The sequence below is a fragment of the Nylanderia fulva genome, unplaced genomic scaffold (genome assembly GCF_048542155.1).
Source record: "Nylanderia fulva isolate GAGA-0341 unplaced genomic scaffold, ASM4854215v1 Scaffold16, whole genome shotgun sequence".
Taxonomy (NCBI): Eukaryota; Metazoa; Arthropoda; class Insecta; order Hymenoptera; family Formicidae; genus Nylanderia; species Nylanderia fulva.
Genome location: NW_028189835.1, coordinates 3,679,606 through 3,693,093, shown reverse-complemented (window position 1 = coordinate 3,693,093; position 13,488 = coordinate 3,679,606). Strand labels below are relative to the sequence as shown.

General features: G+C 33.0%; 1 protein-coding gene across 3 annotated transcripts in view; it reads right to left on the bottom strand.

The window, feature by feature from the left end:
- Positions 1-13,488, bottom strand: part of pnt (ETS transcription factor pointed) — a 114,253-nt gene that overhangs the window by 94,190 nt on the left and 6,575 nt on the right. For all 3 annotated transcript variants that reach the window (XM_029315084.2, XM_029315083.2, XM_029315086.2), the window contains exon 3: positions 4,718-4,919. In XM_029315084.2, coding sequence (XP_029170917.1) covers positions 4,718-4,919 — 202 coding nt within the window. The remainder of the gene's footprint in view (positions 1-4,717; positions 4,920-13,488) is intronic.

Sequence of the window (13,488 nt, the reverse complement as noted above, 5' to 3'; positions counted from 1 at the left end):
TTAAAGAAGCATTAAAGCTTATAACAATGTTACACAATAAATACATGTAATACGTAAAAAATAGATAAAAAAAACAATATATATATGAGAGATAAATTTTAATATCGTAAAGTTTTCGTAACGAGAGACATCAGTATTAACGAGAATCTTGAAATAAATCTTAATATTTTTATCAATTTAATTTATCCCCAATTAGCTATTTTATATCTAATAATAATATTTTTGTCTTAAGAAATACGTTAATGACAAGATTATGTTTTAAATAATACGAAGAGAGAAAAATAACATATATACGAGACATTAAGACGCCAATTAAAACGCAATTAAGATACAAAGCAATTTACATACTTAATGTAAAATATCAATGCAAATAAAATGAACGCTAGCGTTTGAATGATATGTGCGTGTGCAGAAAGATTTGTATATTTTAGTACATTGAGCAATATCTTTAAATAGGCGACGTCTCTTGTTATTTGAGTATTGTTAAGGACATATCCCGTGGTGTGACAAAACTTTCCTCGAAGTTCCTCTTGGCCCAACACATACTCAACATACGGCGTTTGCCACGGAATTCGAATTCATATTTATGAGACGACATATCTTTACGAGCACGCGCGCGAGAGCCGGAATTTATCAGTGTTGCATTCGTGACACGGATGCGTTACGGGTGTGCAACGACGAACGGCCACATAAGAAGCGCAAAACAAATCTTACCATCGCGTCAATGTCAAGATAGACAATGGCTATTTGCATAAAACATTACCTACCTACCGTCTGTCATCTATGGCAGCGTGTTGTAAGCAAGGATCGAACGTTCGATTGTCGGACAATAGTGTTGGGAATTATTATGAAAAAAGTGAGTAGAAAGTATAGATTATAGCCGCGTAAATAATGGGATATTCATAGAACGATCGCGGCAATAGTTGATATATTTGAGATATAAATATACGGGATGTAGAGATGAGAGTACACAGAGAGAATTTTCTCAGAATTTATCCTGAAAATCCTGGTAATAGTGGAACAATATATTGGGAGAATTTTACAAGGGTTTCTCTGATTAAAATATTAACACCTATCACAATAAGAGGTAAAAAATATGTTCGATTTAATTTTACTAGGTACATATTAATATTTTTGGTAAATATTAATCAGAGAAACTCTTGTATAATTCTTCCAATATCATATTGTCTTACAATTACCATGATTTTGTAAATTCTAAGAGAAAATTCTCTCTGTGTACATGCTCTTGTGTGCATGCCTAATATTACATAAAAAACCTATATATATCAGTTTAGTAATATTTATATTGAAAAAAAAGCAGCTTTAAAAAAAACTTGGGATTGGTAAATTTACAAAAGAATTTTCAACATCAAATATCGATAAATGAATATTCCAATACATAAGTATTGTCAATTAAGAACCGCCTGTTTTGTTTTTTTAATTATGTGCTTTGCGAACCAAATTACGTCATGTATTATTCCTGTATCAAAATTAATATTCGTAGCTTAACGAGTGTGACGAAGACTTTTGTGCCAATAAATAGCTCACTGCTCTGAAATTAGATGATTTGACGTGCGTGAGATACAGATACGATACAGATGAAGATATTGGCATGTGAGTGACATTGAATCCATTTCGGGCAATTATTGGCTGCGTATATAAACGGGTCTCTCGCCGATAAACGACATGACAGGCGATATATGGATTCACGGAGCGCCGAAAGTTAAATAACACGTGTAATAAATCGGTCCGGTTAATTATACGCGATTTATCCGCTTAAGTTGCGTTATTACATGGTCGTTATTACGGTATAATCTCTCTGTACTATCCAATTGAAACCCCACGCTCGTATTTACACAGCGTTGCTTACGTTCTAATTGCCTAAGTGTGTGGGATACGTTTCCAACTTATAGATTTTTTTCTTTAAACGCCTGTAATATTCTTGAGCGACATCGGTACTTTTCCATTTAAAGTAACAGTGGAAAAGATTCAAGCAAAAAGATTTTTCAATTTCAAACGTTGCGTACAGCACAAATGGTGATTGCATAAATATGCTAAAAATCCAGAAAATGTTTTCAAGATCTGTCGAAGATATATATATATATATTTATTTAACATACGAGCGCGAAAATACAATGTATTTCATTGTATTGCAAAATGTTAAAATTATGATTATGTGAACACGATGACTGAAGATTATTTTGACGTATAATAAAAAAATTATTTGAGAAGATTAAAACATCCTTCTCGTAATAGTTTTCAATCAGACGCGCAAGAGAAACTGATAAAAAAAACTCAGATAGGTATATATAATTTAAGTGTATACCTCAAGAAAAAATTTTCTCAACATTCCTTTTATATTTACAAAACTAACATCATCCTCTTGAAAAACGTAAAAATGTTAAAAAAAATATCAATGGCAGTGCAGAATGTTTTTAGATTATTCAAATATGCCACGTACTCTTTTCTATAAATATCTGCTTAATGTCTCTTTCACGCTTATTTCTCTATAAAATGTTCAAGTTTATCGTTTAATAACGCTGATACATACAAAATTAATTATCAACAAATGTTGTTGACGTCTCCTTATCGCGCAACTATTTAGAGAACGAAGTTTATCATCTGCATCTGCGTGTTTGTAGATATAAAATTTATGAAAATTATTCATACATACAACTCGGTTCGGTTGCGTGAGTTGTTAGGAAAAAAGTGCAGAATTAGTGAAAAATTCTCATAAAAATTCCCATACCCCCTCGAAGTCGAATAAGAGCGGATAAGTGGGTGGGGGCGACGCGTCCGACGCGTACGTGCAGCCTTATATATATATATATATATATATATACACGTATCCGAAAGAGAATGGAAGGCGGGGGCGTTTAGTGGGGGGGCTTTAATGAGGATGCTGCTGATTATCCAATTCGTAAATTCTCGCTACATTTTGATCGTGCACGACGAGCCGCGAGTAACAAGGATGACTCGCACTGCCACTCGACACGATACAATCGTCCTAGAAAATTCCGATTTCCAACGTGATAAAATTCACTTCTCTCTGTTTTATTGAAGGTTAAACGCGTGTCGCGTGTTATTTAAAGACCTTCTCGAAATAATGGATAAGTAGAATAGTCTATTACAGTCTTGCGAAAAATAATATTGACATTTTTGTCACGCGTCTCTCATTTGCGAATATTTGCAGTGTTTTTCTTCTCGGTAATTAAAAAGATATTAATTTTATGGTAGCGCTTCTTCTATCTTAATATTTATAAATTGTATATGAAATGCGTGTAAAATACTTGGTCGATATTATTTTGAAGAGAAAAATGCATTCGTTCTTCAAAAAACATACATAATATTGAAATATTATATATTTTTTTTCTTCTCAATTTCCTATATATAATATGTAGGTGTATAAAATGTATATTTATATTTAATAAAAATATTTATATAGAAAAATGATATAAACTAAAAACAGAAACCTATCTTGGATGTTATAGTGACGTAAATATGTACACATACTCGTACATGCAATATTCGATATTATATAACTTCCAATATGAGTAACACAATCTTTTAATTATCGAGGAGAAAAATGACATTTTTATTCGCAAGTTGAGGTCAACATGTAAGAATATTTTTGAAAAATTATTAAAATATATATTACAAAATAGTTTACAAAAATTCATTTTTTATATTAAAAGTACAATAAATATCGATGATCACATACATATATCTCGTTTCATTTAGCGCACGATACAACTCGCGCGATCTAATTGAACAAATCGTATATATGTGTAAGTGCAGCTCGCATTATGCAAGCGTCATCGGATGTAAGTGTACCTTTAGTGTCGGGATCCGACGTTAACATAACACTATATCGGAATCATAGTCGCTCTCGTATTTCAAGAGGCGACTTCGAAAGAGCTGAATTCACTTTTCTTCGCATTATCATTTTGTCCCTTTATCATTCCGAGAAACTGCGTTTATATATATATCTTTATATAGAAGAAATATAAAGATACTTTTCACTGGTACATTTGCAGTTTTTGCGCGCAAATTGACATTTAAAATAAATTTTTTATTAAAAATAAAAGTATCTACGTACATGATATATAGTTTGCGCTTTTAGGTGAAAAATAGCTTTTAACTTGGCAAAAAATCATTTTATGTCCGTGAGCGACCGCTCAATGGGAATATTAAACCGCGGACGATTATTACACTGTCTGGACAAATAGTCTCGTAAAATTTTCTCACGCCATTGGCACGTGCTATTAGCAACGTGATAAAATATGCAACGAGAATTAAAAGCCTAAGAAATTATCACATTATGCAATCAAGGAAAATGTCCTATTAAAAGCTGCTAAATACTTCAAGATTGATCCACAAAACATAACTTTTTGAAAAAGTAGGAATATTTGCATTAACAATGCAAAAATATTACAGAGCCACGTGTTTTAGAAAACTGTTTATTAAATATTTCAAGTAAATTTTAAATAAAAATTTCCATAAATAAACAATTAAAGTATTTAATAATTCAATTTTTTTTTATTAATTTAAATAATATATACATATATTTATGTAAATTTAATAATAAACTGGATATTATTACAGAAGCTATTATAATACATTCTTAATTAGTTACGTGTAAAACTGTGCTTTTGAAAAGTTATGTTTTGACTGAAAGGACATTTGAAATACTGAGACGCTGAGTGTAAAGACTCACCTAAGGAGCTTTCCGGGTCGGAGAGGTCCGAGACAGAAGGTACCTTTTGCATGGAGGTGTCTCTGCCGAGGAGGGTCGACACCAGACTCTCTTCTTCAGCATCGGAGGACAGCTCTTGTTTAAACAACTTCGTCATGATCGTCAGCCTATCGTTACCATCAGTACCGTTGATCAGAAAGCTGCCCATGTTTCGAACGTCGCGCTAATAAATAAAAATACATGTTATTAACTCGAGTTGATATACACCGCTCATTTTTTATTTATTTAAAAAAAACTGCTACGATAAATACTGCGTATTCTTTTTACGGTAATACGCATCAACAGGATGATTTTTATCGTGGATATCGTTCAACATCCTTATTCAAAATTGTTCCGAGTATGTTTAAATATTTGTTGATGTAAAAAGAACAAGTTGACAAATTTTACAGAATAAAGTAATACGTTGAACAATGAGAGAGGCAGATTAAGGGATAACGATTGATTGCTCTCGACAAGGAGGAAGCAGTGTACGTTGCTTGTCGAGGAAGAAGGGAATAAAGAAAAGAGGGGGACAACTCGAAGTGGAAAAAGAATGGAGAGTGTGTGCTCGTGCCGGCGATAGTCACGACTCGCTTGACCTTCATATATGAAAGACTTCGAGTTGAATGAAACGTTGCGAGTGACGTAACGACATGTAACGCGCGCGTGTCGTGATCTAGTACTACGAGGAATCAATGAACGTGACTCGTACGGAAGAAATTTAGATTTCGAATCTCGACATGCGTAAACATGTCTGTCTGCTCGACTTGAAACAATTCTTTCGATCTAATGAAAAGATATAAATGATGTTATCCAGTTTGATAATGTCATTAAATAAAACTTCAAAATTTCGAAATATATTATCTCGCTATAATCATGATTCAAAATTTTATAAGATTTATTATATAATTTTCTTATATATACACACAAAAAAACACTGAAAAATAATTTTTCGTATTAGATTTAAATAAAATAATATAAGATTTAAATAAATTTATTCAAATATTTTATAAAAATTCTTTTATCAATAGTGTACCATTTATTTAAATCAATTGATAGAAGAGAAAGGGAAAAATGTGTCACGTTAATAGTGAATGATCGAATTCGTTAACACTTTCTGCCGATACTACAATCTACGATACTGATAATTTTTGTTTATCCTCACCGATGTGAGAATATATATAACATATCTACAGATAAATAGAAAAGCAATCAAATTCTGACACATATATTCTATTCCTCTGCATCTTTCCTCATATGATCTTTTTCTATATATACTTCAATTTATTTCTCCATCTCTTCCTCTTTCGTCATCGATATACAATGCTGACCGAAGATCTATCCAATTGACGCATTCATCAATATAATATGCAACCGAGACATCGCATACAACGACGTTATCTGCCAGAGCGAGTAAAATTCCGGTGGTTATGCACGATAAGATGGCCGAATGCTGATGTTTATAGAATTTGTAGTCGCACTGTTTGTTCATCAACATTGACCGTGACCTTGCTCGCAAATTTTACGCAAATTTTTATCTCAGACGGTATATAAGTTCTTGATACTTGGGGAAGCGATAAATATCGGTTATCTCGAGTACAAAAGCCTCCCACAAACACACGCGTCGCGCACACGAGTCTGTAAGAGGGAGTCGAGATTGAATGAAATTCTTTCGAGTGACTATTCTCAAGTCAGAAGCAAGAATTGAGAAAAAAAGACATGTCTCTCTCTCTGTATCATATTTAACGCAATCGAATATTTGTCACGTTACTTTAGTGACTTTGGACATCTCGCGGAATCGCAATTGTTTTTCGCCGATGGCAGAAGCAGACTTTCAGGCGCGCGTTTCGTTCTCGGTAATAGTCTTTTCAGACATGTAAATCTATTCGCGCAGCGATATACACAACGACGTCGGCGACGAGGAGGAAGAGCGAATCAACGAGCGCGACGCCACGGCGAATCCGAGAATATATCCCGAGATAAGTTACGTCGTTCGTCGAACACGATTGAGAGACTGGATCGATTCATTCATGAATAAGCGTTATCGTTTAGTCGCATTTCGAGCGCGTGAACTTTGCGTAATTTTATTTTGACCCTCGGCGTATACGCGCGCGCGCGTGTGAATGTGTTTGGAGGATCTTCAATTCATGTCGGACACCGCACATACATGACCTAACGGATGTGAACTCTTCCCGAATATTTTCAACATGATAACATGTATTTAAAGACTTGTATTTAAAAACTTATATACTTCGCTTATATGACAAAATGAGTAAAAAAAAAAAAACAGACATTGATTGACGGAAAGTCATGAAGTGGCCGAAGTTATCGTGGGAATATATTTTTATCAAGATACCGAAGCGGGATTTGCATTATCGTCGTAAAAAACATCATGTTCTTTTCAAGCGAGTCTAAATATTGCTCGCCGTTTAGTTGTAAAAAAAGTTAGAAATAAAAAGATGAGCGCTCAAAAGTCTTATGTTTATGATAAATGGATAAGATTTTCATTTCGTCACCAAGATCGTGCACTTTATCAACATCTAATTTTTTTTCTTTACAAAATTATCGATAAAGCGATATACATATGGAAGGAGAATTATCGCGTGTTTGCGAACATTTCATAAACACATTTCTTTCAAAAGCATTTTCATTTATGGACGACAGTGAATTCTCTGTAAGGGATCTTCTAAGTAAGGAGACCACACGCGTGCATAATATTTCAACAGCCAATTCTATCGATGAGTGTGGTAATAGATCGGATCACTTTAGCGCGAATGTCGATCCGTTCGATCGTGCACGACATTCGAGCCATTAAGCGATAAGATAAATTTTGCGTCGACATCACAGATGCGAAATATCGAGCAAGTTGTTTGTCGCTCATCTCTCGTTTTTTTTTTAAATATACGTTGCCCGATAAAATAAAAAAATTGACTAAGAAAAGCGATAGGGAAAATATAAATCAATAGACGTGAATCGATGAAAATCGAGTTATGTATAGAAAGTGTGGATTTTTTTCGGGTCTTTTTTTTGCGAGATTACAGTTTATCTTTTACAATTTATTTCGAGATAAAATCGTCTGTCTCAATTTGCTCCATCGATATTCGATAATACTCGATTTGTTGTCACGATCGAAATAATGCTACGCCGAGTATAATTTATGTTAATGTCTGCGTCAAAAACGTGTTAATTACGTATGTGTGTACTCGTGTAAAAAGCACGAACAAGGTATAATTTGACATTCCAATTGACTGTATCTCGCCGTCAAAACTCATTCGCGTTACATAACATTTACAAATGCAACGACAACAATATCGCGAAACAGGCTTACGCGACATGTTATCTCCGATCATGTGATAAATATAATTAACTAACGAGACTTGTTTTGTCAAAGCCGTTCCAACAAGCGTCGAAAAATCATATAGTTGTTAACTGTATGGAAATTAAATCGGCATGGACGATTTGGAATGAATCAATGTGCAAAACGCGAGCATAGTCGATCAGCTGATCACCTGACAGATGGAAAAAACTTCACGCGAAGCGGAAAACTGGACGAAGCGGAATATTGATGTTTTTTTTATTATTTCGGGATACTACGTGCATATGTATGTGTGCACATTTAAAAATAAGATATAGCTTATCGATACGCGCCCAAGTGATATGTATATATTCGAGAAAATGACGACGCGCATACTGGTAGATTTTTCGATCAATTGCCCGAGTATATCAAACTCACTAATAATTAGCATGACAGTTCTTCTACTGTTCTATAACTGTTATACGACTGTATAAATTACTAAACTTTTAGTCTATCGCGCATCCAATCCAATAATTAAATGTTTGATGTTTGGAATCCAATAATTAAGTTGACAGATGTTTAATTGCGTATAAGCGCGCTATCTCTCTTTCTCTTTATTGCACATGCACGTATATTTTCCTACGAAATTATCTTTGATCTGTGAATATTAATATTAATATTAATTAAAGTCAATCGGAGCCTGAGCGATTCTTCGTCCTTCTTTTATATACCTACGCATAGGATCACAAAGATATATATATATATATTCGCGTAATTAATTTTAATTATTTTATAGAATATTTCTGTACAATTGATAGGATGTGTTTTATAATGAAAATTCTGATAATACATAACAGAGAAGAAAAACATTACACAATATATTGCATGTTAATTCCATTAACGTGACAGATATGAATATTGTCAAATTACTTGGACGAGAAGACATAAGCCCTCTGTTGTGCAATATACTATATTAATTAAAAAAAAATAACAGTCAAATAAATCATACATATACATACAGATAATTGCCACAACATTATGAAATCATATGAAACCAACTTTATTCTTGCATTGCATTTGCCGACCTCGATATCTTATCGATTACGCTGATTAATTAATCGGTCAGACGTGGCTACGATTATATCCACTTCAAATGCGGACGAAATTAATTTAGCGAGCAGTCCATTCACGCGATTCGCATTAATAACTTATCACAAAAATCAATGCCGCGGAACATTTCCTTCGTTTATAAACGAATCGGCGCTATAAGCTTATTTTATTTCATGAAAAAATAATAACTGCATTGTTTATAAAACCCTGATAAATATTTTCGTTCTGGGTAATTAATTTGCTTATAAAATTTCCATCAACGATGGAATAATACATTGTATGTTTCCATTGTGGGATAAATAATCATTATTTCTACTTTAGCATATTTTTCCATACATTACTAGCGCATTCATTCATGGTTCTTGTCAATAAACTGATAATGCCACGGGCAGTGATAAGGAAAATAAACTTTACAAAAATCCCGAATCTCTCGTAATATACACTCCATACAATCAAATAAATGATATGTGTATTTTATGATTGGACGCGTTTTGCGTAAGTTTGAGATACGTATCGACACACATATAGAATTGAATGATATAAGAGAATGTATAATAATATTGGCGGAAATATATCGTGCTTATAACGAAGGAAGCGGATAGACCGCGCCCATAACGCTTAATTTGAGATCGATAGCCAAGTTTTCAGTCATTAAATCAACTGGACAACCTACTATTAGTGGCGAAAGATAAAAATGATTATAATCAAGCTCTGATTGTGCATATGTGTTATTGAATGTATTATAAAATTCAATTTTATTGAAAAAATTTTAATTACAAAATATAAAGTTACGTACTAAAATATATTAAATATTAAAAAATTATTGATGGTTCTTGTCGATAATCCGATAATTGATAATTTCATGAACTGTAATAAGACAAATAAATTTTATATAAATCACGAATCTCGTAATATGTATTCCACAATCAAATAAGTGTTGTGAAAAATTCTCTGAAAATTCCCCGATATAAATAAAAAAGCAATACCTAATGATATAATTACAAATGTACATATCATTATTATTGAAACATACAGTTTGACACGTCTTTTAATATCGCCTGTTCGGCGATGAATGAAAACGGTGATGTTGAAAAAGTTATAAAAGGACACTGCACAGATGAAGTCAAGTGTGCAACGAATACTGCGATCAAGTATGTCGAAAAAGCAATAAAAAGACTTAAGAACGTGATTTAAGAAGGTATATGATATTGCAGCATTTTGAATAAATAATGTATTAAATGAAACTAAAATTACATTGTCCTTTTATATGTCTTTGCTGCCGTGCACACAGAAAGCAAAGAACGGATAGAAGGCCAAGAATGGAAGGCGTGGGATGTGAGTGCACTAGCTGCGAAGCGCATGTGCATTACGTGGGTAGTCGGTAACAAAAATATTATAACGAACGATGAAAGGCGATGTAATAATAGCGCTCAATGTTTAATAACGAGGAAAAAATGGAATTCGCGCAAGATATTGCGATATAGAATGTATATACATATATAGAGCTGGATCTGCGTGTGTCTAGTCATGCTTTTTGTTTTTTTATGCTAATAAAAATATAATATACTCAAAAATATATGTACACAAACAAGAGTGGACGACGCGATAGAAGCTGTATTGCTTTTGCCATCACATGGGGAAAATATGTGGAAGAAAAAAAAATCAAAGAACGAGAATGGCGTGTAGGACGACGAAGTGTTGCTGCACCGTCGTCGTCGTCGTCGTCGTCGACGTCGCTGCAACAGGCAAATGTATGACGTAGGCAACGCAGTCAACGGTGCATACGACTAGAACGATCAGAGAGACGCATGCAAGAAGGTCTGGCCGCATATGATGCGGGAAGGGATGTTATTTCTGGCGGCTTAGGTTTCCCTTTCTCTCTCTCTCTCCTCCCTTGTATATTCGCGTCACATTTACTCCCGTGCCTTTTCCATGTCTTGTTTCACTCTTAACTGGCACACATGGATTTCTACGATTGAGTCAGGCCGTTGTGGTTCATTCAAATTTCACGAATATATCGTGCTATATTTGCCCTTTTTTCCCTTTAATTTTATATCTTCCACTTCATCCATGTACGTTTTAATAAACGTTTGTTAAGTTGATTTAATTTAAACAAGTTTTTTAACTGCTCGAGCGTAAATTAATAAAAAAAATACTATAACCAATTTAATGTTTATCTTGCAAACGGTTAGTGTTTGTATAAATTCTAGAAAAGATTTGTAAAAAATATTCCAATGTTACGATTTCATTTTTTAATGAAATACGAGACTATACTTTTTATTTTCAATTTTTGCTGCGTCAGATTTTGTTAAAAATTTGGTATTGATTTTTACGTAATTAAATTCGATAGAATATTTATTAGTCGACACTTTTGTGTCGAAAACAATTACAATCGGAACGTACGAAAAAAATGTTACAACTAAAAATTTACAATTAAATTTAGTGTAATTGAATGAGTCGCGACTGAAAAAAAAAAGAGACAAAAAAGTGATGATAATTTTATACTTGTATTTAACATTTGCTAAATGTCACAAGCTAGATTGAATGTTATTAGTGAAAATATTTCATTATATAACATAATGATAAACATGCGTTTCAAATCAAAATGTGAAAAAGTATCAAAAAGTGCAATCTATAAATAGCACGTGTTTTAATTTACAAGACATTTATTATATAAAATGATATCAAAGAGAACTAGTATTATTTTTCAAACTGATTTGATAAAATAAGATTTCATAAGTTTCACACATTTGCTTTATCTTGGTGTGAATTAAATAAAATCGCAAATATATTCCTTATCTGATTACTCGTATATCGATAAAAAGGCTCGACTCTTTATAATCTTATATGTAGATCTTTTATATAGATTTCATATACATATTTATAAAGTGTTATAACACACAACACTCTCTCTATATAAGTATACATAAAATATTTTTTTGAAAAAAAAAATAAAATATATTTCTCTAAAACATTTTCAAATTAATTTATCCGAATGCAAGTAAGAATTTAATTAAATAATCACAGCGGAATATACAGAGACGCTACTACGTGTTTCACAGCATCGCGAGCCTTTTGAAGAGGCTTGATCGACCAAAGGAACCAAAAGTCGACGGAATTGTTGTTCGATGTTTTACAGAGAATCAACGATGACCAAACGCGTTCGGCTTCGCTGAGCGATAGACAGAGCGGGAGAGACGAGACGAGAGAAAGAGAGCGAAAGAGATGACGGTGACGAGGAGTAGAAGCGAGACGGACGAGGGTCAGTCGGTGACAGAGAGGCTAGAGGTTGAAGGCGCGTGGAAGGCTGCGGCAGGGAAGCGGATGAGAGCAAAGGGGAAGGAGGGTGGCCGAGTGCCGGTTCTACGTTCATTCATAAAACGAAGGCGGAGAGCGACAAGGAACGAATTGTTAGTGGCACTCGCACAATCACCGGCTCGGCCAACGCGCTCGCGTCGTCGAGAGCGAAGAATATCTGTAGCGCTTCTCATTCACAGACTCGCCTTTACTTGAACACGATATTACCCTACTCGACAAAACTTGATTCTTCCTCTCTTATATAGGGTTAATAAAAATAGCTAATTGTAAACATGTACCCTATATAGCGACTTCTCTCTTGACTTTTACAAGTAAAAATATATTGAAAATATAGGTATACGCAGACAGAATTTTCTCTTAGAATTTATCCTAAAAATTATGATAATCGAGGGACAATATATGGTTTTGGAAGAATTTTATAAGTTTCTCTGATTACAAGATATAAAATATGTTCGATTAATTTCACTATGTACATAATAAAATTTAAGTACTATGTATTTATTAATATTTTGAAAATGTTCTAAATTATATTAAACTGTTTCATAAATAAAATTATGGCAGTAATGAAAATGATAATTAAAAATCGCACAACACACACTCGCGAATTCTCTTTTCAAAGGTATATTAAAATATACCAAAATGTGTTCTAAATTATTTGCTGAAGATTGTTTTCAGAATAATAACATATTATAGCAGTAGAAAAAATCGAAGTAAAAGTTTCCATTAATATGTTAAAAACAAATATTTCTGATTAAAACCTCTGATATTATACTTCCGCAAGATATAATAATAACTTAATATAATTTTCGATTAACTTTAATTATATAATTTTACTTGTATACTTTTTATAATAATTTTAATTTAATTTATATTACAAAATTATACCTAGTAGATTATTATTGTAAATGTCAGAAAAAAAATATGTGACATAAAATCGATTTTAATGAAACGTAATATTTTTTTATTGTATCGATTTTTAATAGCACTTGTCGCTTCGTTCATTTTTAAAAAATCGTCCATTCGTTTTCAA